The 25864-nt window shown below is 40.9% G+C and overlaps 1 protein-coding gene across 3 annotated transcripts in view; it reads left to right on the forward strand.

Annotated features, from left to right (window-relative positions):
- Positions 1 to 3463: 3463 nt before the first annotated feature.
- The window catches only part of LOC105259313 (protein Wnt-7b), a 55492-nt gene continuing 33091 nt past the window's right edge, over positions 3464 to 25864 (forward strand). The window contains exon 1 of one of the 3 annotated variants that reach the window (XM_011271188.3): positions 3464 to 4391. In XM_011271188.3, coding sequence (XP_011269490.1) covers positions 4363 to 4391 — 29 coding nt within the window. In that variant the 5' untranslated portion in view covers positions 3464 to 4362. Of the gene's footprint in view, positions 4392 to 10641; positions 13117 to 25864 lie in introns of those variants that run through there. The other 2 variants (XM_011271187.3, XM_011271186.3) reach the window with 2 other exon arrangements.

The following is a 25864-nucleotide window of genomic DNA, read 5'->3' on the forward strand; positions in this document are numbered from 1 at the left end:
AACGATATGACGTCGTCCTTCCCGTAATAGGCGTTTATTAATGTCATCCGTGCGCGAGCGCAATCAAGCGAGGAGGACTCGCGGTGGGTGAGAAATCCCGCCTGCGCGCACCGACTTGTGCGTTAATTATACCGGAAGTTTCGAAACACACGCACGTACATACATGACAAGTTACGCGTTTTCCTTTCTAATGGAATTAGAATCCGAACGACGTGGTTTCCAGTCGTCGCGCGCGACGGAACGGGATCGGTAAATAAATAATATCGGATAATTATCTTCTCGTAGAGCATATTATGTATACGTTCTATTTAACGGTAATACGAAGGGACACGAAGGATTTACGAAATGTAATAATACGTTTCCGGACGTAATACGCGATTTAATCGAGCATGACCGATCGCTGATTTACGGCGTGGTTTTCAATGAAGAATAAAATTATTCTGAATAGTTGCGAGGGTCTAGTTTTATTCCGTAAATGTACGGATCGAGCGCAAACGTAATGTATGACGTAACAAAGGATAATAAGTAATTTGTAACGCGCGTGAATTTTTGTTGGAATTATTTTCTCGAGAAGGGCTGCGCGTTTACGACGAGATATCTCTCAATCTCGCACGTTTTACGCATAAAAGTAGACGCGCGTTATACGCGTCTCGCGTACGAGAACGTTCGATATAAATTGCTTTTGATTTAAATAACGACCCATCCCACCGAACGATCAATCTTGGGCCCGCGTAATGAAGAGCAATTAACGCGAAATTTATCAGTTAATTACATATGCGGTTAATTGCCACGAATAATTATTTCCGCGCAAAAGATCGCTCTCGTTACATCTCGCGTACGCGCGTGAGATGGGGATCCTGGAGGCGAGATGAGATTCCTAATAAATAAACCACGTTAACCATGGCGGTCGATATATCGATAGGAGCGGCTTCTTGAAAAGAATGCAAGTTCTTTCAGAAGCTGGCGCAAAAGTACAGACTAATCACGAGAATCTGGAGAGCCAAGATGAGAAATGTTGATATTCGTTGTGTGGGAAAATTTCACTTTTTTCTCTATAAACCGTATCACAAAAATCGTAGGACATAACTTCTCCCATGAGCGAAACGTCTATTTGCGTGATAAAAATTGATCGGCGTAATTAACTGAATTCAATGTAATACCGCGTGTCTCGTAAGAGAAATGTCCTCCGACCAAGATGCAAAGGATTTCGTCGATCGCCAGCCTTATTAATATTCATAGACACTGACTGAGGAGGAGCAGGGAAGCGTAAGAAGCGTCTGGTCGTGCGTGAGATCGCTCAGGTGCGTAAATTCTGATCCGCCTCCTTAATAATCAACTCGTTGACGCAATAAATTCCGGCACAAGATGCCCGAATATATATGGAGAAAAAGAGAGAGACAAAGAGAAAGAAAGAGAGAGAGAAGAGGAGGAATGGCTCTAGCGAATGTTTTCCATTTCTCTCCAATATTATACTTGTACAAGTTCGATTAATTCATTTATTATAATTTTAGTCTTGAAGAAATATTTGAAAGAGTTATACAAGTTGAAGGAAATTTTTGCTTTTAATGCACTTGCTTATTTTATTGCTTTAAGAAAAGTCTTTTTTTTCTCTTATATTATCGTAGGATTGTTTACATGGAGAAAATATTAAAGTAGAAATTACAATATAATTTTTGTAATCGTGGAATATGTTAATACCTGAAGAAAAACATGGTACTTTATTCTCAATAATATTTGTACAAGTATTATATTTTACAAAAGGGAGTGTATTATAATTATTAAAATTATATTTTATTGCACAAACAAATGCATAATTTCTAAAAAATAATAAATATCCTGATAAATCGTTATATTTCAGCTTTATATGTATTGTAAAAGAGAAATTTTTCATACAATTTGTATTATAAAATACATGTTGTAAGAGGGAAATTTTTCATGTAATTTATACTATAAAATTTTCTCCGTGTGCACATTCTACAGATAAAAAGCGTTGATTATAGCTTGTCTCGAGATTTTTAGCAATTGCGGCTCTCTTGCTCAGAAGGTCTCATTGAAAGCAAAGACCGTCTACCGTATATCGTGATTGATAGATCGCCAGTAGATAATCGGTACGACAAACGAACTAGATCCTCGTATTAATAGAAGCTGCATCGAATCAAGTTCGCGTCGGCGTCTAATAAATAAGTCGCGGATTCTCCGCGCGAAAAAGACACGAGGGCTGAACACAGGCGGCCGCCCACGCGTGACTTTTCTCTATCAAAGAGCCGACGTGGCGATACATTTCCTATGACTTTCGCATATATTTCATGTACGTCCTATGTAATCCGCTGCATAATCGTGTAAGAGAATGGAATCGACATTAAGAATCATAGTTGCTTTCTTAAAAATTTGATTCTCGCTATTATAACAAGCGATGGGGCTGTCACAAATTTTGAGAAAAATAGAGAAACTGAGAATTTTACATTTAAATACATTTTCATGTCGGAAAAAAGGGAACTAAGGACCCTTATGATACTTTAACGAAACGATGACATCGAGAAGGATCGGAGAAGAATCGCGGCGAAACATGTGTACGCCTAATCGTAAACGTAAACGGAGCACCGAGAGCATATGGATCGCGCGATGCCTTTTAATGACTGCCGCACACGGTGCATAAGCCGTAAATGTTACATCGGGGGATTCGTGTAATAGCCACTAAAAACGACGTTCGTCCTTTTATGGATCGTAAAGGCAGGAGATTTGGAACCTGCTAGCTGGATTGATCCGCTTAACTTAAAGAGAGCGAAGCACAATCGTGCTTTTCAAACATAATCCAAAGGTAACGAAGGTCAGTCGATGATTCCTTTCGCGCGCATCATCAAATTTCTCGCAACAAAATCATCCGATATATCGGATACATTTTTTAATGATATCGTATTAATTTTCACGGAGAAAAGATTAATAAGGTAAATTGAATAATATCTGAAGAAAGGATTGAAAATTTTGCTTAACATTGTTACAGCCGCTAATTGCACGACTCGCATTCAAACTTGAAACCGGAACGTTTCGGTTTACCCGGGTAAATTAATCCCCTTGGACGCGCGCGCATTGTCCGAGCGATGAAAAGTCTACTCTAATTATCCCTCGTGTAAACGGAGCCTCCCGTCGACTTCTCGAGAGACGGATACAACGTTGCTCGTAAACAATGACAATGGAGGGCCTGCGAGCCCAGCGGAGCCCAGGCCCTCATGATGGGCGCCGCGATCCGTCCGAGTTAATTAATCGCGCCGGACGATCTCCATTGAAATGGAATCTGGATAAATTTTCCGTGCCGATGCTGCCGGGACGCTATAGCATGTGGGCATTATCTTTACGACCTCTCAAAGAAGAGAGGAAACGTCGACGGGGTGGCGGACGGGGACGCATGCGCGCGATACCGCGGCTGCACCAAAACCGGAGAACCTGTTATCAGAGGAACAGTGGCTGGGACCTGGGCCAATTATCATGCAGGCCAGATTCGTGCTCGGTCTCGTTCACCCTCGTTCCATCTGAATCTCGGCCGTTGGACTTGGTCACATCCGCGTTCACGTGTCCCCTTGACAACATCGTGCAACGTGTTGGATCAACATGGTTCTCCGCGCCCCGGACTTTAAAAAAAATCGAAACTTTTAAATCTAACGTTCTCGCAGAACCCAACTGACCCAAGATTATAATTGTGCTCGTATACCAATTTAGCTGTCGATGTTGACGTAGGTTGTGTCCTACGTTACTTGTGCGGATAGGAATAATAGGCTGACATGACAAGGCGCTTTGCACGTAACGTGTTGTCGATAAGCAGTGTTTTTACCGTCCGCCAAGAGTGTCGAGACACGTAAAGACAGCGACCAATTCGATGCGAGATTAAATGCAAACGCAAGTCACCGAGAGTGACTTTGAGAAAATGCGTCTCCTTTCGCCTCTACCTTTTAACGACAACGCGACTGGAAATGATCATGCGGCGCGATTTATGAAAGATATCGCGCGTTAATCGCACGATTGCACACGGTGCATTCTCCATCTTTGGAAAATTTGCAATTTGCCCGACATTCACGTGACAAATGATCATGGAAGACTCGATACGCCCGGGTGATACACTTGGAGGAGAAAGCTACTTATTATCAAACCGCGGGCCAAATGTCCCAATTTGTATCGAATCATTAAATAGCGACAGCGATGATTTATGAAAATCGACGGACACGCTAATTGCCTGTCGATGTAATTTATCAGATGGTGTTTTCATCTCCGTGCAGACGCAGGTTGTTGCTTTGTGCGCGAGGAAGCGGATTGAAATAATTTCGTCAGTTAACAAAACATGCGGCGGCTGTTTAATCACGATACGGCATAATGAGGCAGATTCGAGGCTTGTTCCTGAGGTAAGTATCCGTTAACTATTTTCAAGAAAATTTGCCATTTCACATGCATTACTTATAATAATGTAAAATAAACAATAAGAAGTAATAGACGTATGTGAAAGTACAGATTTGAAAAAAATTAAAATATTATTTATTATTCTCTTCAGCTCACTTTGGGCTATCTTTAGTAAAATTTCGATTAGATACAACACCTTGCACTTTGACATAACGAAAATGGATTTGAACGGATGCAAGCATAAAAGAATAAAGAATTTTCTAATCGATGATTTTTCTTATTATTATTCGTAAAGAATATTTTATCCAATCGAAATTTAATTAATCCGAAATACATCAAAGCTATAACAAACATTATTTAAATCTTTTTTAACCAAATGTTTATTTGCGCCTATTATCGAGCTCTTATATTAATTCCTTGTTTATTGTTTATTTTACATTACATTATTGATAGCCTATTTATTGTTATTTTATTCATATTTGCTATTAAAAAAAAATCGAGCGACGTTGTATTTCATATATTTACCGTAAATCGAATAGCAACGATATTGTGTTGTGACGGAACGCCCGTATAACGTTCATATCTCATACGTTTATTGCACTCGCACTTATCAGATAATCAAAATAACATTATCGCGCTAGTGCTCGGAATCTCTGCGAAAAGGCATCGAGTCATTCATCTCGAATGCTGGCCTGGCGCGAGGCCCACGTTTGCTTTCGACGCCGTCATTTCCTCTCGTTCTCACGATCTTCTCGCGTCTCTCATGTTGTTTCTCTTTCGATTTCACTCACGTCGTTTACCGTCTCTCACATCGCGTGGCCGCTCTTAAAATCATGCATTTCCGTGGCCGGGTAGGCCGGTTCTTTTTCCTCCTTCGTTCTTCGAGTTTCGCCGTCTGCTACCATCTCTCTCCTCTCTCTCTCTCTCTCTCTCTCTCTCTCTCTCTCTCTCTCTCTCTCTCGCATTCCTCTCATTCTCTTCTCCTCGATTCTCTCTCTCTTTCTTTTTACCTTCGCTCGAGAATCCCGGTGTAACAATGGCTGCCCTCTAATTATCGGAAGACCGCGGCACTTTAAAGAGATCCCGAGAGCCCATCACGAGACTCAGTTTCGTTCGCTCAGCAAAATTTCTTTTTCCCCTTCCTTGTGTTCTCTTTTTCATTCTCTCTCTTTTTCTTTCTTTTTCGCATCCGAGACATTTGTAACAAAAACAATTAACATAGCCAACTTATTCGTGGAAAATTAGTTTTGTCTCGCGATAGAACATCTATCGCGAGTCTACAGCAGCTTGGTTCCTCGTCAGATCCTTAGAGCGGCCCTATAAGGCGCGAAAAATGAGGGAAATGATCGTTTGCACCCTAAAAAAATCTTATAATTTAGGGGGAGATGTTCGGAGTTCATATTTTATCTCAAGGATGTATCACAAAAAATTAGGGTTTCCTTCATCATTTAGGATGTAATTGTGGCTCTGTAAGTCGCTTCAGTTTTCGGGCGTTTGGTCTCACGATGCGACAAGCGAGAGAGAGAGAAATTATCGCGACGATCCGCGATCACGACGATGGTTTCCGGTCGGCGGGAAAGATCGCGAAAGAAGGGAGGAAAGCCACGCCGATAAAGAGAAAATATCAGCTCCGTCGTATAACGAGAAGCGCGAGCCGGAATGGGCGTTACCCAAACGGGCTCTTGCACTTGTACCTGTTGCTCGTTGCTTCCTATTAAAATACTCTCGCCGACCCACGCGAGAAAGGAGTCGCTCTTGCCTGTCCGTTAGTAACCAATGACTAAGAACGCGATAAAGAACAGTCTTTTCCACCCTTTCCACACGGTTCTTTCTCTTCCTCGTCCGGGGAGCTCCTTCTTCTCAGCGTCATTCCAAGAGAGGCTGCCTCTTCCAAAAGACTTGGAGAAACGGAGCATTTCCGGATGAGAAACTCATAAGATCCACACTTTCTCGTTGATATTTGCTTGATTTATGAGATTATAATCTCCGACAGAGAAAGAGAAAGTCATAAACTTTGACGTGATTTTTGTAGATTTGTCACTTTTGACTTTTCAGACATTTGTAACGTCTCTTTAAAATTTTATTTCTTTTATCGAAATATGTTACTATTAGTTACGTATCTCCTTTTTTAAGATAAATTTCTCAATTAGTTCTTTTATCCACGTTTTCCTCTTTTTTTGTTACATTCTAGACAGGATTTATTGTTCGGATTTCGCTGCTTCCCCCATGCTTTTTGTAGTCCTTTCTTCTTTCATGTCATCTTTTTGTGAGTTTCTATTAGCGGTTTGTATTTCGGGCAGATGTTTGTCGGGTACAACGTTTTCTACACGCTAGCCAGTTTTGGCCTCTCGGCGGCATTGTATCCGCCGAGATATAAAAGATTGGGGTAGAGATTCTTTCGGGCTCTTAGAGCAACGACACTGCGACTGTGGAAAGGTGTTTACTCTATTTGGGACAAGCTGCTATCTTGAAAGGATAAAAGTGAGTCGAAATTTTCTGAAAAAAATTCCCAAAAGAAAGTTTTTGAAGAACCGAAGATGTACCGATTGCTTTTCTTTAGAAATCTCTACAAACAAAATATAAAATTACTATTCTATTATTATTTGATCTGACCTGACGCTGCGTACAAAGTAAATTCAAGGTTTCTCTGTAACTCTTTTGTTTTTTGAAGGTTTTTTGGAGAACCTACAGGCTAAAACGAACCGGTGAAGCTATCCGTCTTAATAACTTCATACCTTTATTTCGATCGTGCGTCCGACGAATAATGGAGTCATAAAGCCTAATACGAGCGCAGGGTTCTTAGGTCTATACGACTCGATTTGGAGAATCTCAGGTAATTTATCTAAGGGCGGCGCATTCAAGAAAATTCCCTTCAACTTTGCCGCAGGTGTATATAACGCATACGGGTTGAATTTTCGTGATAATGAGAATGGAACGTCGTTAAAAAAAAAAAAAGAAAAGAAAAAAATTGACGTCGAATACCTTGAAACAGAGAAATGATGTTCATTATTAAGAATTAAAAATAAATTTTAAAAATGAATTTAAAAAAAATTTCTTTTGTGTTATCTTTATTATCGATTTAATAAGAATTACCGATTAAATAAAAATTAACCGATAATGAGAAAGAACCGATTTAATAAGAAATCTGAGGCGAGGGACACGTATAGCGTCATAAGGCCTCGTGTGACAGCATTATTGTTCCTAAGATGTCGTTAATTAAATCGTCGTTATAAATTACCCGTTGAATCGCGAAGCTAATGATATTCCATTAAAACGCTACGGTGTGAAAACTGCACGCTCAGAATTCACAGTGGGCTATAAACATTTTTACGGTATCCCCGCATCTTTCCCTCGCGTTGAAAGAAAGAAACGCGAGAAAGGGACAACCTCGCGAGTAAAGCGAGCATAAAACGGGAATTCGCAATAAATCGGCATTGGTTTTGTCATCGCGTCGTGTTTTATGTACATCCTGTACATTTCTGCGTGAAATCGTGACGCAACCCAGTTTCCGGCTTCGTGCTATTGTCGACTACTAATTGTACACAATTATACATAAAATTATAATTATTATCTCAAATCGTGGGCAATTCTACGGAACAATTTATATAGATTCATGGAAATCATAGAAATAATTCAGTCCTTTCACAAATAAATGTGTGTTTTTTTTTAGCTTTGGTCGACTACATTGCTCTGCTCAGCCAGACGTGATTCCTGTCGTTTGTCCGGCTCGCATAAATAGAATGATAGAGCACTATTGTCACACATCGTTCGCCAACATTGGCATCGCATTACCGTGCATCAATTTTTACAATACATTTACAGTTATAATTCCATTGAATGTATGATTGGTGAGCGAAATTATGAAAATGGAGGAAGTGAAATAAAACAAGAGAATCGAGATTTGTGATTGATGATGCGAGAGGAAGTCACATACCTGAATTCACGATGTGTGCTCCAGAAAGACAATTTCGCATCAGATATCCTCGATAGATCCGCGTCTTTTATTTTCAAGACAACATTTCGAAATTCGTATTTTCCGTAGCGTTGCCGGGGGTCGTGGTGATCACCTTACTTTTTTTTTCCCCGTCTTGATAGCGCTGGATCGTGCGAGGCATACACGAGGGACGACGACCCGACACGACGAAGACCCCTTAAAACCGAAAACATACGGCATACAATTACGACGTAATGATATATAATTAATGGAATTCGCTCAAAGGCCCCCCATGGTTGTTATATGGTATGCTTGTTTCCTCGAAAAACGCGAGGGAACTGCGAGTCCATATAAACGGAGGGAGAGGGAACTCGCGGCGAGATTCTCTGAATAAAATTCTCATCGTTCGCGTGTATATACTTTACTCATCATAATATATATATATACGTATACCGGTCGTGATATTTGCATGCCACGAGACTATAAAAGACCAGAAAATTACCAGAGTGCAACATACTAATTTCCGATGTCACGAACAGCGCCCAGGCGGCACCGGAAATTTCCCTGATTGTCAAAACGTGAAAGAAAATGAAAAATCGCGTAATGCGTACATGTGTGAGCCGCCTTTGTTTATTATAAATTATTGTTTTATCTTCGACACTCTATTTATTATTCATATATTCAACGGGAATCTTCGATTGCGGTATTAATGATCGATTCACTCTTGTGCGATAAGATGGTTCGAATGCTATTCTTAAGATCCCCTTCTCGATATAAGCAACAAGGTCGCAAGATTTTGAAGATAGTTCTTTCTCTCTCTCTCTCATTCACGTAAGATCGAATATTTTTTTTTAATCACGTCAATGTATATTCGCCAGCAGCATTCGTACTCTTCGTATATCAAGTTTAAATCGACCGGATCGATCAGGTGATCCATCCATGAAATACATGTCTGTGATGGAATCAAATTTTCGCGCATATATATCGCTCATTATTGCTCATCTCGACATTATATATGTATATCTGATACAATACTCTGATTATAATTGATGATATCATATAATGTTATGAAAACAGTATATATTTTGTTTCGTTAGCGTCTTTAAATGGCATATTTTATCTCAGAAGAGGGAAATAGCATAAAAATATTTAGATAATTTGCGATATTTGCAATGACTTGAATATGCGCGAATAATAAATCCCACTACAATTCTATAATGTTCTCGATATTGTATTATTTTAAATTGAAGTGATCAATTCGTTCCATCAATCTCGAGTACGCGGCTCGTAAAGCTTTCCGCGTTATAATTTACGAAACTAAACCCACGTATTTGAAGTTAATAAATTTAACCACAATGCATAGAGAATGTACTAAAAGAAAGCTGCAACATAAGGATACGATATCTTGCTTTCCGCTAAGCGTAGGCGTAGCAAGCAGTCAATTATCCCGTTCGCGCCGAACGAATTCAATTAATCGAATTCTCAGACAATTCAATCGGATTCTCAGACTGACGTTTAACGTAAACAATTCAGATTCTTCCGCATTTCTTCTACATTATTTTTTTCTCTCCCTTTTCGCTTCACAAAGAGCAAAATTTATAATCGTAATTTGTCAAATATACGAGAAAATACTGATATATAAAACATTCTGATATAAGTTTAACATAGCGGTTCAATAATTATTACATCTATTATGCATAGTCGATAACAAAATCCTTCGCGATATGGCTCGATATTGCGGGATATAGGATTTTCTCTCGATTGCATAAAAAATCTGTATCTCTTTCATCGTGCGGGAAAAAGGATAAAAGGCTCAGCGTCCATTACTTATGGCGAACATCGCGGATCGCGACAGTAACAAGTGCTCGCAATATTCTCGCATCGGCGCCGCGGTATCCGACGCGCAATCAAAAAGTGCGTAACGCGGCAAAGAAATGCAGCGGCAGTTTCGCGGATATAGACGTACGGCGTTCGAGAAAGCATCGGCGGGCGGGTAACTTTCAAATTAAAGCAAAGCGAGGTGGCCGACGAGTGACGACCGAGAGGAGCAGACCGGGAGGATGTAACGCACGGAGGAGGAAATGAAATGAAGAAGGAAAGCAAAGAGCGGAAAGAGAATAAGAACGAGGGAAAAGAGCAGGGGAGTAACACAGAGAAAGAGAGAGAGAGAGAGCAGGGAGGAGGAATAAGAGAAAGAAAGAAAGAAAGACGAAGAAAGAGATGGAGAGAAAACGAGAAAGAAGCACGGGCGGTGAGCAAAAGAGAGAAAGAGAGATCGAGAGGAGGTAGAGATCGTAGAGGTAACATCGTAGAGGCTGTGGGACCCGATCCCAAAGGTAGGAGGACTCGAGTCGTGGTCGAGGCCAGTCCATCGCGGGCCCTCCTCTCGACCGAACACATACGCGCTTTACTTTCTGCCCGCTCGTTCAAATTCCCCATGCGTCGAACTCTCCGCCGAGCCAAGAGGCCGAGTAACCCTCCCGGTGTGGCTGGCTCCCCAAGTGGCAGGAGCTCGTAAGCCTAACGCGATCGCGGTTGCCCGTAGCCCGTCGACGGTGGTAGTGGTCGTGCCGTGATGATGGTGGTGGTAGTGGTGGTGGTGGCGGCGGTTACCTTGAGCACCAAGTTGTACCGCATACCTTGCACAGTTACCCTCTGCTCTAGTTCCCGCGCGCGACCGGTGTTGTGCACGCGACGCATCCCGCGATAAATCGATCTGCTAAATGCTCGACGAGGGTTTTTCGCGTTTCCTTTTTATTTTATATAAAAAATCTCTTTGAGAAACTGTCTACCGTCCAAAACTCTCGGAAAGAGTCCAACGGGAGCATTTATTAATCCTTGATGGGGGCGATGATGTCTTCGTCCTCGTGCGGTCGGATGATGAATAATGACGCGTCGGAAAATACGACTTTGAGTAGAAGCAGAGATCAGTGAGGAGGACGATGTCTCTCGCGAGTGTTGATGGAACGCAGGGACGATCGATCGCCTGAATCGGATTGTCAGCGAAGCGATCGTTGGACGGCGCTGATCGATTCGAATATCGATAAAGCAAGAGCCGTCAATGAGTAATATCGCCGATATTATCGAATGCGCGACACGCTCTCGGATACCGAGCCGGGATTGAAGAAAAAAAGGAAAACACCGGACAGGAAGTGGCGCAAAGGAGCTTCACGAGGAATATTCTTTGCACCGCTTTGTTCGCGACGAGGCGCTACAAGAGAGTCGACGAGGCGTAGATTCAAAAGGACTGACACGGCAGAACAATAAGACAACGAGACAATAAGAAACCGGTAGCGGAGCTCTCTCTCTCTCTCCTCTCTTCAGGAGGGTGCTCTTTGAGCGCTAGAATTCTTCGTTCGATACGAGCAAGCCGACCGACGAATGGAAAAGAGAAAAATAAGTACGAAGCGATGCGAAGCGAGCGTATCTCTCTCTCGTGACTGTCGGACGATCGATCACCGGTTTTTGCGGTTTGCGCGATCTCGCCGGCGCGATCTCCCCATCGTCGGAGGAGAGGATCGTTAAGCGTCTCGCGCGGGAGTGATACGATGACGATGAGCCGGCCGATAAATTACCTCGGCATCGAAATCTCTTAACGAGACGATGACGACAAGGACTCCTCTCATCGCGATGATAATCGGTCGACATTGTCGCGTGAGACTGTCGAAGAGGATCGTCGTGTCTCGGCGATAGCGTGAGTCGCGGTATCAGCGATCTGCAACGATCGGCAGCTCGAATATAAAGCGCGTCGCGCCGATAACGACTCGGTACTTATCTTTTTAATTAGTATCTTTTTGCTAACGAGACCGATGTTCGCGCGTCCATTAGGATAACCGATTCGCCATCTCCATCGCGGATAAACGCGCTTACCGGATTAGGATAGTCGACTTTCTAAGATCGAGTTTCGATCGCGCTCATTAAGGTAAATCGAGTGGATCTTACTTAAAGTTACATTCCAATCGGGTTTACCTCGTCCAAGACGAGGAGCGCGTGCGTCGACTACGTTTCATCGCCCGATCGAATTCACGGATTTCCGCGGATCCGATGCGAGTCCGATCTTAATTATCGCCGATGGAGGTATCGTCCGGTGGCACGCGATCGATACGCTATTGGAAACGTGTACGAGAAACGGATCGTTTCTACATCCCGGCTTAGTCATCGCAAAGAGGAAAGAACGCGAGAATTGGGAAAGAGTATTTGGAAACCGTAAACACTCTGCGGTGAGAGATGCGGTGCGGTGAGGGACGAGAGTGTTGAGCGTTCAAACACTTTAGAAAATCCAAATGTTGGCTCTACAGTTCGGCTCTTTCGCACCTGTACAGTGCGCGCGGCTTTGTGCCTTCTCGAGGTGTTAACGAGAGCTCGGAGTGATTACAGCGATCGGAATCGCGGCAAGAAACTTCTCGTGATATCGCTGGAGGTTGGATAAACATCAAAGGCAAAGCTTCGTGTTGTAAAATACACCTCGTCGAGCTTGAAAGAAGAAGAAAGAGCGAGGAAGATTGTCGTATTCGTCGGTCGGAAACTGCGTACGCGACAAGTCCCACACCGATCCGATCCGACAACGGAACGGGGTCGGTCCCAGTTCCGAACGATCGGCTTCCGGTGAGCGTCGGATTTATCCTCGGGCTGTTGCTGATCGCGGAAGCGTGAAACTTTGTCGCGTGCACATCCGCTTTTTATACATTCAATAACAACAAGGTGATTGTGATGTAAGAGATGCGTTTCGGTGATATCGCGACAATCGCGATAGCCCTTCTCATTTTTGGGCAAGTCCAGGAGTCACGACGGACGAGGTGAGAGAAATATTTTCATTACAACGATAAACGCGAATTAAATATCAAGCTTATACATATATGTAAATTATAATTGAGGATATACATAGCTATATAGCTTAAAAGAGTTACGCAATAAGAAAAGTTTAAACGGACAATCGATCAACAATGTAGTTTCTTATCTCGATAATTTCCGTGTTGCAAAGATCTGTGAACGTTTTCTAAATTATATACCACATGAGTAAAAATGTTAATCGAATTATAATAGTCGACAAGGCTAGAAACTACAGCGTCGATCGCCATCGTTATTCAAACTGAAATTTAAAAAAAATGAATGCGGGGTTGCAAAAGACCTTCACGAGGTCACAACTTTCACAATTCATCAAAATCGGCCGTGAAATCCGTACGATCGTAAGTAATTTATATGATATCTGCGCTTTTCGTGAAAGACAAAGACGTGAAAAATTCTGAAATTTAAATCATCACTGTCAATGGAAAAAGCTGAGAACGTGTGATTTATTTCGATAAATTTTAAAGAAAAATTTGCTCGATGTATATAAAGTAATTTAGTATTAACGAGGCGTAATTTTACGGTCAGGCTCAACATTGAAAGCTCACACTGAGAAAAAATTCCGGTTGCATTAATTAGAAATCTGGATTCAATTAATATGTCTGTTGGAAAATGGACGAACCAGAATTCCTTTAGGAATTACCAGATGAGTATGATTAATTTCTTCCTGTTAAATTTACCAAATTTTCTTGGTAATAATACTAAATTTACAAAAAAATCACTCTGTCCATGTTTAATTAATACAACAAGAAATTTTATAGACATTTTTATAAACGTTATAAAAAATCGAGTCTTATTATGAAAACTAGAAATTCTGCTTGCTTTAATTAAAATGCCTTCTATCAAATACATCTTGTTGATTCAATCAAACGATTTTTCTCAGTGCATGAATCAAACAGATTCGTATCGAGAAATTATTTATACGACCTTGTTTTCAAGTTATAATTCCAGTTTCGTGATTTAATAACGCGAGACACTCCATATACACGCGATCACTTCTTCGTCTGAGTTTTCTCGCGATCGTTATTAGCGGACAATTCCGCTTTATATTGGACGTTCATGAACTAGCGTCTCATTCGTCTCGACAGAATGAGCCAACGCGCATGTATAATGACGATAACGCGATGCTTTACGAGATCGCCATTAACATCGGATCTACGGAACGAGCTACGATCCGCGCGATAAATCGCCCGCAAATTACCCGAAAGCCTTCGAAATGAGCGTTTTGCCATGGCCGCGATACGTTTTGCATATCGCGCGTACATATTAAATTGACAACACGATTGAAGATAAGGACACTTTGTCCAAGCGTCGCGACATTCGCTCGTATCTTTTCCCCTCTTTCTCTTCTAAATCTTGGCTTTCCTGAAAAGTGGAATAGAAAGTATCGGCATGTGTTATAGACTCGAATCGCAATCTCCGCGAATGGACTGAATCGGTCCAAGATCGATTAGCGATTAACGGAGGCGATTGGAATTTCCGCCGTAACTTAATACCCGGTTACATAAACCCTCTAATGATTTAATATGCACAAGAACGACCGTCATTCGGGACTAATTACGGATGCCGAACAAACGTTTATGTAAACGCGGCACGTAACGCGTGATTGCGGATCGACCGAATTTAATGTTATGTGATTTAAGTATGAAACGGCCATCGGGGAATCGCTCGTTGCGTTTTACGAGCCGCTTCGCTATCGAGCCGCGTAATGAGCGCGCTAAGTGAATGAATGAGGCAGATCTGAGGCCGATCGAGGAAACGAGATCATTTCGATCGACTAAGCGCATCCCGCGAAAGAGATAAAATCGTGGCAACGGAACGAGGGAACGATAGAATTCAGTTCCATTCCGCGTATAATTAGACATATAAAATTTCGCGATGTCTATTTAAAAATCTATGATCAAGTATCTAATAGGTAGAGTTGTTGCTGAAGAAGATATGAGGAAACGTTCGGCCAAAGTATATTTAATAAAACATTTTGAGGCATTTTTATCGGATTTATCAACAAAAAAGTTGTCGATCGCGTTATAGATTATCGGATATTAATGATGCGGAAGACAGGATGGTGAATGATAAACACATCTCCGCGCAGCATCGTGGATGTCGTCGTCAAAAAATGTAACACGACATGACATCGTCTTAGCTGATCAAAAAAAAAAGTAATTGTCGTTGTTAAAAAGTCACTCGAGTTTAATTCGAAGACGCGTGTTTTCGAATAATGAGCTCGGATAACTTTATACTCGGTGTATCTTTTCCTTTTTTTTGCTTGGATTATCGCGCAACAAGTTGCAGAGACTTTAATCTTTTTTTCGTGCTAAATAATTGCTACCTTTGCCGTTGGAGCCTTCAAAAAGAATCATCAAAAATCATCACATTTCTGCTGCATCGTGATGCAGCGTCACGTTGAATTGATCGGTAATCCCGCGTGTACATTACGGTGTAAAATCAAAGAGCCGTGCAAGAAAAAATTGGAAAGATAATGAGCAACACTGACGGCCATTCATCATAATCTGTCCTGGCTCGAAATGCTATCCATAAAAATGTAGTCTTAAATGCGCGATACTTAACGGAACGCCAAGTATTAATCTAAATTACGATTTCCGAGCGATCGTACGCGAGAAACATAATATGCAGGTGTGGAAGGGTTCTCATCGATCATCGTGAAATGTATAGCCTTGAGCACAAAATTTTCCCATCATGTTTCACGCGCCTGTATCCGTACGATACGAATCGGATCGAGTCGATTGTATTTGCAAGAATATTCATATTTAACATTCGAATATTTGCAGAATCAGAAAAATAATAATTTATGTCGCAGAATTGATCGGAAGACAATTAAGGATGTTTTGTACCTATTTTCAAAATATTGAGAATTTAATGAAAATTATACAGAATGTCCTTACAGAATGTTCTTATGGGAAACGTATAACCATGTCGATTTAAATGACAAAAACACATGGAAATAATATTTAGAATTTGTTTAAAATTTGCAAAAATTTAGATACAGAGGAAATATTTGCTCAAATAATATTATACAAGTACTAACTGGTTAAAAAGATATTAAATATAATTCAATCAAGTTAGCCATGTATCTGTCACAAGGCAAAATTCTCTGCCAAAAGTTAATCATTTCGATTAACAAAATGCGGAATATTTCAGTAAAAACGTAATAAATATTAAAAAATACTAAGATCAAATTGTAATATTCCATATTTCTTACTCAAAATACACCAAAAGTGGATATATTCGTCAATATTGATTTTCAGCTACTTTTGCTAGGATTGTACATACAAAACATCCTTAAATAATCATGAATAATCGCGATCATATATATTTATTTTAAATTATCTCAAATCACGAATTGATATAAAATTGATATAAATCTGGAGTTACTTTTCCATTTACAAATATTTCGATTTCATCGCTATCGTTGTATCAATAGGATGTCGAGCATAAGCTCATGTAAAATAACTGGCTCTCGAAAAGGAGCAGCTGAAGAGCACGCGGCAGAGAGAAAGAGAGGCCTGTGTTGACGTTTACAAATAGCTGTGAAAAGGCTCGTACATTGTAAGCGGTAGACGTATATGTCACTTTCCGGACGCGGAGATCCCGCGACCGGAACACATGTCGGATACTATCGGTGCAACGGAGTGCGATCGCTCGTCCACCCAAAACCGAGGACCCGCCGATCGTTTGTCTTTCGACGCGACGGCGTGGAAATTGAACGATCGCGACCCGGGTCGAATCGAAGGGACATTCCGGCGCGCCGTGGATCGGATTTAATACGTTTATGATAATACGTTACGCGTCGTTCGCGATCGCCATGCGTGACGTTCACGTGTATCCTTTCGTTCCGGTCCGCCGAATCCTTTAACGCGGTGTGCCCGATCTCTTATGCTCCCTCCTGCCCCTTTCTCGCCGCTTCAAGCCGTGCTGTTTGTTTAACGTATCGATCAACGTCGTGATTAATCGACGCGCGTAATTCAACGATATTAAATCCGAAACGGCGTCGACGCCGTAATTACACGTGTTTCGCTATAGATCCATTCTCGCTGATTCAATTACGAGGATCCGTTCGGTGCGACGTATTCGATGATCCTTAACGAGGCCCTCGAGAAACAATTTAGCATCTGTTTAACGCAATATATTTCGAGACGGCTTTACGCTTCTACGGGATGCATCGTAGCTGTAGCGGCCAAACTTTATCTGTAGCACCTGCGGTGAAAAGGAGAGAAGGGACGAGCATTAAATTAAAGTCCTACGGTGTTAAAGTAAGCCCGGGCCCTCCTGCGGCGAGCATAGTAGTAATACCATTCGGTGTTCTATCTTCATCCGATGCCGATGGTCGACTATTGACACTTATTACAGCGTCTCGGTGCGTACAGGTGCATCGATCTCGAGAAGGAGAAAGAAAGAATTTACGGAAGACGAAAGAATTTATTCTTCATCTCCGAAGCTATTTTTGACACGACTATAAAGACTCTCACACAGCTGAGGATAATGTTTACAAAAACGATGCGCAATACATATTTGCGCTGACTCAGCATCGGTCGTCGACGGCTTTACAAAGAACACGCTGGACGTAAAAGGATTCGTTAAACAGTTCGGCATCAAACGGTCCAAGAGAATTTGTCCGTAAAGTATATTGAACTGGATTAAATCTTGCCTCTTTTAAAAATCGATATAAGCGTGAAAGGAAATTAAATTAAATAAACTGAATAGAGTTAATTTTTTGAAGATCGCAAATTAATTTTGTGGGATTTACATCGAATTCATTCTATCAATTCTCATTAGATTATAAAATTGAAGGGGAGAGAGTTTCTAGTGAGTTTCTCATGAATTTTTAGCGGTATTTTTGGCAATAAATAACGTAAATAAAGTAGCGACACTTTGCGTCGATATATTTCAAACACACCGCGAATGCCGTGTCGGCGGAAACTTATCGCGGTCGTTCCCTGTGTCGTAAAACTGCCCACAAACTTTCATGGTCGACGTAGTAGAACCTCGCGTATTCGCGGGTGCGACAAATTTGTCGCGAAAGACGAGCGACACGAGCTCCCGCGTCTTTCCAGGTATCTTGCAGATACCTGCGCTTCGCGTTTCATAAATTAAATTCATAAATTCATAATTCATAAATTAATCAAATATCAAGCTCTCTCTTTTATCTTTAATTTATTTACCATGTAAACGACATGCGTTTCAAATTGAGGAAAGAGGGCCTAGTTCGAGGGGATACGAGGCATCATAATTCTTGAGAAGATATATCGTTCCAACACAAATGTATATCGAATTCTGTTCGATTCTCTCTCGTGAAATCTCTTAGGATGTTGCGCACAAGCGCAAAAACCGAAATGGCTGGATCGGAGTGTATTCGAAGAATCGCGAGAGGAAGGAAGAGAGAGCGCTCGAGCGGGATCGAGGGAAGTGAGGAAGCGGGGAAAAGAGGCGAAAAAATTTCGACCAGAAGATCCAATTAAAATAACCAGTAGTCTGGATACGTCGGTCGAAAGAGGCATAACGAGAGGAGCTAAAGAGAGAGAGACGAAGAACGAAACGAGAAGTCGCGGTTACATAAAGGATTCGTCTCCCTCTCCCTCTCCCTAAAAAAAAGGATAGACGGTATACAAAGAGGCATTAAAATATCTTCAAGTGCCTGTGAGTTCGAACCTAACCGACATGAAAAAATGTCGCATGCGGATTACACTCGATCGCAGCCGCAAGCAAGACCGTAGCATCCCTAATAAATCGTCGATACAAAGAGTAACCGTCTTCGATATTAAGTTTGTTTGGAAAATGAAAGAAGAGAATAAATATAAAGCGAGAGAATTTTGAGAATAATTTTTTCTTACCTATTTTTTATTTAAATTCAAACAAATATTGGCTGGTCGAGGGCGATTTATTAGAGATGCTACAACACAAGCGTGATGGAGAACCTGTGGAAATTTACCACGATCTCTCTACCTGGAAGTCGTACTGCCATTTCATTAACGCAGTTTATAATTTACAGTTTATAATCGCAATTTTTATGGTTTTTATTTACGTCCCGTCTCTCGCGTTAATGAATAAGGACTCGCATGCACATGCTCGCAATAAATATATCCTCCATTACATAAACGATCCAGAAACGAGACGAGCACGTTGTCGACTTGACGATTCGCGAAGCAATTACATTGTCCGGGGGAAATCAAAGATGATCGATGAGTTATGATTGATTATATGTAATCATGCAATCATAATCAAAGTCGGTGCACGATCAAGACGCTGCCTAAGAAAGTCCATCAAATACTCACAACTTTTTCGACGCCGCAAAGTATATAGCGTGTCCATTACAGATTATATTAAAAATTCATGGGAAACGAAGAATGACGGGTGAAATCACTTTCATCGAATATGGACGAACCGTCGCCACCTAAAATACGATCCTGGGGAACCGACTCGAACGAGATCGCTCTTTCTCGAAAAGAGAATCGCCTTCTTTCTTCACACTCGCGTTAGAAACGATCCTGACGAGGGAAGCCGCGGAGGGCGTGTTTTTTCATTCCGGATGGACGGTATATGATCAGCCACACGAGCAATTTGCTAGGTGGAGACGGAGCTATTTACATTTAAACTGGCGAACGCTCAAGTATCCTACCTAGCGGGCCGTGTGCGTGTAACATTCGACCAAAAATAAGCGTCCGGTAATGGCGGTCGAAGAAGAAGGATGTTATAATTACACGCTTATCCGCATCAACGATCACAATATGGCTGATAAAACTCGAGGATCATTATTTACACGATATTTTGATCAGTGTACAGAGCGATACGGTGTGAAAATTACTACGTGTGACGGGGAAAAATCCCCGATCGGGTATCTATTTTCGCAACGCGACAAATATCGGCGCACACTCGCGATTACAAATTCATAGAAAATTATGCTAATGATCCCGATACTCTCTAAAGGGAAATCACTTGAAGGAGAGAGAGAGAGAGAGAGAGACAGCAGCGACAACTTGGATCTTAGAGATCCAACGAAAACAACTATCCCGACCGCTCTCTATCTCGCTTTTCGCGTATCTTACGAGACGGAAGATCGGCACGCACGATCCTCCCTCGGGAAGTGACAAAAGTTTAATGTATTCAAACTGCCTTAAAGTGACTCGATTCGCGGCAGCGCATCTCGACCATAATTGGCCGAGATAGAGAGAATGCCCGCGCCTCCCGATAATCACTATAATCCGCGCTTTCATTATAATTATCACCGTTTATTACGACAGACACTGTCGAGCGAAAGCGAGATCGACCGGAGCCACGGGACGTGCTCTATCTCTCCGAGCGTTAAGTCTCCAAATCTAATTAACTTTAATCCGTCGTAATTACATTGACAGCCGGTCATTATCGATTTGAATCGACGGCGGGCAGTCCTACGGCCATTTTCGTTTGTTTGCGCGACCACTTGCGGTAATGACACCTCTGGCCGAACGTACGTGCTTGGAATGTACGCGAGCCAGGCTTCGTGCGTTTCAGAAAATTAATATAACGCGAGTTTTACGACAAGCGTCGGCGCGATTACGCCCCAATCAATTTTCAAAGTTACAGCCGAATCGAATCGATCCGGAAAATCGACGTCGCCCAAAGGATATGACTCTGACGTTTATGACATTCTGTTCTTCTTTTTTTTTTCATTATACTTGTTGACAACTGTTTCTAACGGTTTTCTATCGACGACATGCGTGGTTTCATGTAAGAGGGACGAATAGGAAAAGCCTAGTAAATCTTTAGGCGCCAGACTCGAAATTTTCGCCATTTTTCTGAACGTCGAGACCTTCCTTCAAAGATCTCGGCGTTACCTGTCTACCAAAAGATTAGCTCCCAAAGATACCTGCGTTAACAATCTATATCCTTGCAAATTAGTAGCTTTTATTTTTCCAGACTATAAAATAATATGAAAAACATCAAGATTTGCAAGGAGCTGCCTGTCTCTAAGTAATGTGTAATTTGTTAAAATATTCTCTTCAATCTCTAGAAGATATTGATACAGATAATGCTAATGTAAGGAGAACAAAATTTGTATCATTATAAGTATTAAATAATTCTGTTAATTACACATATAATAAGATTAAACGGATAATAATATTAAATTGAGTAATTCTTATTTATCTTCAACTTGATTACTTGCTTCTCATATTATTCATTTGTTTGCAAGTAAATATCGAGAATAATTAGCCGCGGCGATTCGTAATTTCCGACACCATCGTTTTCAGCGTTCAAAATACCTTGGGGAGAGAATCGTCTTTATATCGCGTCGCCAAAGTCGTCAAAATTCCCCTCATTTTTTTCTCTCCCATCAATGGAAATAAATTTTATCGATAAAACCGAGCGCGATGCGCGGTTGATGAGATTACGAGTCTTTTTCGCCGTCGAGGTGAAGGTTGTCTCGGACTTTTAAACCGCGATGGCACTCGAAGATCGAGAGATGCTTTTAAAGTCGCGTCTTTAACTGCGCGCGTTTTAAATCTCGCGTCTATCCCGTCGCCGGAATATTCGCGCATACTCGCCTGTGCCACTTGACATTTTCCCATAAAATCAAAACGGAAAAGTCGTAAAGGTATTATCGTTGACGTCGCTTCCTACCGTGCAACATTCTGCCGACCGCCCGATACGGATTGTCGATTAAACTCTCTGCATCATCGCGCAAATCAAATTCCAACATCGCGCAACATCCACGTTCCGCCTTCCACCGTGATGTGCCTGATTTCTCATGCAGCTCTCTCACGAGGAGTAGCCACGCGATAGCGCATACGGACATATTTATAAAAGCCACGGTTATATTCCCTCCGGGAATCTTGCTGGCTAACTTTTCCTAGCGCCACTTCTCAATGTGACCGCTAATAGCATTCCGGGAATATCGCATTGCTCGAATAGCGATCATTTACCGTTACCCACAAGACGGATTCAAGGCGGATATTTTGCCGCAATTTTCCATATCGTAATGTTCAGATTGTGTGCATGTTAATTATCATTTTTCCAAGTCTCATAAAGTGAGGAAAATTAATAAATGTTTTTCTACACTGAGAAAAATCGTTTGATTAACCAACAAGACGTATGCACAGAAAAAAAGGATATTCTTATTTTAAAAATATATTTAGTTTCAACGTGGAAATCTTGAAATGAGATTTTATTACGTTAATTAAAGAAAAATATAATTGCTTGAATAATTGCTTACTTGCATGAAATCATTTTATATAGTTCAATCAAGAAAAATTTTTTCTTGAATGGAAAAGAAACAATGTTAGAAAGAAAAAAACATTTTTAAATCAAAGATTATAAGTTTTAAAGTAGAATTAAATAATTATATATTCTTGAGGTGACAATTACAATATTAAAATAAGACTATAAAATTGTCGAAATTTAAAATTATTAAATTCTTTTAAGAAGATTATAAATTGTTGCGTATATACGAAACAATAAACGCGTTAGTTTAAGTATATAAGTTTTGATTTGACACTTATTTTTTTCTGTGTATGATTGAAAAGGCATTTTGGTTAAATCAAACAAGAATTTCTAGTTATCATGATAAGACTCGATTTTTTAACTAGAACGTTTAATAGATTTTACTATAAGGATTTGGTTAGTATTTTCTGGTTGGATCTATAAAATTTCTTGTTGCATTAATTTCTTTGTTTGCCGCGCTAGGCAGCGAGCTACTTTTAACTTAAATCGTATTCAATATTTGCCCTGAAATGTTTATAAAGAACTAGTATTAACATTAAATCCAAAGTATATTTTTTTTCTCTTACGAGTAGTAGTGCCAGAAAGAGAACGCTAGTTCTTTGAGTGTGTTTGAGCTGCATCCTCTTCTTGCATCACTGTTTATCAGTTTAATTTCTAACAAACTGAATTTAAAATAATTTATTCAATAATCTTGAATTTATCCAATAATCTTGTTGGAATTCAGAATATTAAACAGACTTTTGATATTAGATGGCAAAAATTTTAGACGACTTGGTGCTGTCGAATTTAGTATTATTAACCAGAAAATGTGGTAAATTTAACAGGAAGAAATTAATCAGATTCATCTGGTAATTCCTACAAGAATTCTGGTTCGTCCATTTTCCAACAAACATATTGATTAAATCTACCAGAATTCTAATTAATGCAACCAGATTTTTTTCTCAGTGTAGATATCATCAGGCGATTGAAGTTCTTATTAACTGCTGAAAAAATCGAGAAGGTTTACGGAATTTGCCAGAAACGAGGAGGTTGCTGGAGAGGACTCTGGACGAGTTTGTAGCGAGTTGTGCGCTGCTGTTATCTAAATCTACCTGACGTGCATCTCTCTTTCTCTCTATCTATCTCTCTCGAGTGTATCTCTTCCGATCACACGTTCCGAAATGTCAGACCCGTGACCTCTTCTGCGTTCCGCTATCTATTTATCTCTCGCCATCGTATTCTATCGCACACGCGAGCAACGCATCCCGCTCTCGAGTCGAGCCGCGGGATTCGCGAGTTTGTCTCGTTCGCGTTTCGCATCCCGTACAGCTTCCAGTTACGTCTCTTACGGTGTACACCGGTATTTCGGTCTACCGCGAGACTTTAATGAGCTGATCTCTATCGGGGCACCGAGTTATTCACATGAGTCATTTCTGTACGATACGACCGTGCAACGCTCTCGCGAGAAACTTGTGCAAAAAAAAAGTCTAGCGCGGATCGACGTGATCCGCTTTTAAATCAGTTATATGTCGGACATCCGAAGGCCAAGGTAGTTTAAAAAAAAGATTATCCGTCTCTCTTAAAATTCCAAGTAATGCACTGAGAAAAAAGTCTGGCTGCATTAATTAGAAATCTGGTAGCGCTCAACCAGTATGTCTGTTGGAAAATGAATCAGAATTCCAGATGAGTATGATTAATTTCTTCCTGTTAAGTTTATCAAATTTTCTTGGTGTAATGATACTAAATTTACAAAGAAACCGGCATCACTATGTCCATGTTTAGTTAATATACGTATAAGTTTTATAGTTCCAACTAAAAAATATTAATCGAATCCTGAAATCCTAAAATCTATTAAACGTTCTAGTTATAAAAAATCAAGTCTTATCGTGATAACTAGAAATTCTGCTTGGTTTAACCAAAATTCATCAGATACATCTTGTTGGCACAATTAAACGATTTTTCTCAGTGTGAAATAAATTCAAAAGATTAGTACGCTTGGTTGTGCACTTTCTCAGACATTTTTCTCTTTGTAGTATCCACGGTATATAATTGAACGTAATGCGAAATCGAGAAAAATATCAATCGTATCATCATAAATTCAGAAGCATTATTTAGTCATCATGTGCAAGTATCTCTCGCACGAGCGCAAACATTTTATTAAAGTTTATTTCTTCTATCCGCTTACGCGCTTTCACTTTCTCTCGCCTACTTGTTTCGCCGCATTGTTTCATTTTTGCGAATAATAAAAAACATGCTCTCTCGAACGTCCTACCAATTCGTGTGACTTGGAAGAGGAGAGCGAGGAGACGCAACGTCCTCCGATCCGGTAATAAAGGTCGCGCCTTGAATTAAGCGCTTCGTTAAACACGAGTCTTCGGCCTTTATCGTGCTTGCTCGAGCACGTCGACGTGCGGTAAGCTGCTAAAGTCCATTGGCAGCAAGTGCGTATACGTACGTGCGTCGCGGGTATATAGTCGTGCGCGAGACTTATGCTTGTCACTCGTAATTTATTCGCTGTCCCACATATTATGCACGATACAACGCGCATTCGTCATTTCGAATCAATCTTAATAAACAGCTCCTGCCCACACAATCATCTATCAATTACGATTTCGTGGAAATAAATCTACGACGGCAAACAAGGTTTCTCAAGCTGCTTATTAGCCTAAAACATTGTACGCGTATTATCTCGTAACTTTCAGACGGTTTGCATAAAATATTATACCTCGAACGGAAATTTTTACCGGAGATTAAAGCTATCTAATCGCGAAGACACGCGTATATAATTTTCATTATGCGAAATGGAAATATTCGCGGACGTTCGCGCCGAGGTTAAACCGATCATCCTCGACGGCGATCATCGTCGTGGGTGGCCAAAGGCGGATCCAGCGGTAGCACAAGAGCCGAACGCTACCAAGTATTCTCTCTTCGGCTTCCATCATCTCTCTTTCCGTCTCCCTTTCCTTCTCGTTTCTTCTTTTTCTGCGCGTCTGACAGATTCCACTGCCACGCGGCCTACGTGCGCGTAATTATCCCGTCAATGCGTCAGATTTTCAAGTCTCTCGAGAGTCTCTCTCGCGTGAGATGCGCTCTGGATTGATTGAGAAATCTTCCCTGTCATTGAGATGCTTGCTAATGTCCCTCGCCCCTCACTTTCCCGCCAATTCCGCGTCGTTCCGTCGACGATTCGTGCCTGGAGAATCGCAAAGTGACTTGCAAAATTTGTTCCGACTCGCTGCGCGTGTCGCGAATATACGAACGACTATAATATTGCCTCTCGCTGACAATAGAACAATAGATCTCGTACGATGCGAACCAAATGACGGCAAAATCAGAAAAAAAAAACAGCATTGGGTTCACATAAATATAAATAAAGAGAGAGAGAGAGAAACTCTAATTGTGAAATATATTTATTGGATGATTTTTTTAAAAGTTTTTTTATGTGAAAAACTAATATTCTAATTATTTTGAATTTTGCATATCTTTGTATCGAACCGGAAGTGTCGG

This window comes from Camponotus floridanus, unplaced genomic scaffold (genome assembly GCF_003227725.1).
Source record: "Camponotus floridanus strain SB8 unplaced genomic scaffold, Cflo_v7.5 scaffold9, whole genome shotgun sequence".
Classification (NCBI taxonomy): domain Eukaryota; kingdom Metazoa; phylum Arthropoda; class Insecta; order Hymenoptera; family Formicidae; genus Camponotus; species Camponotus floridanus.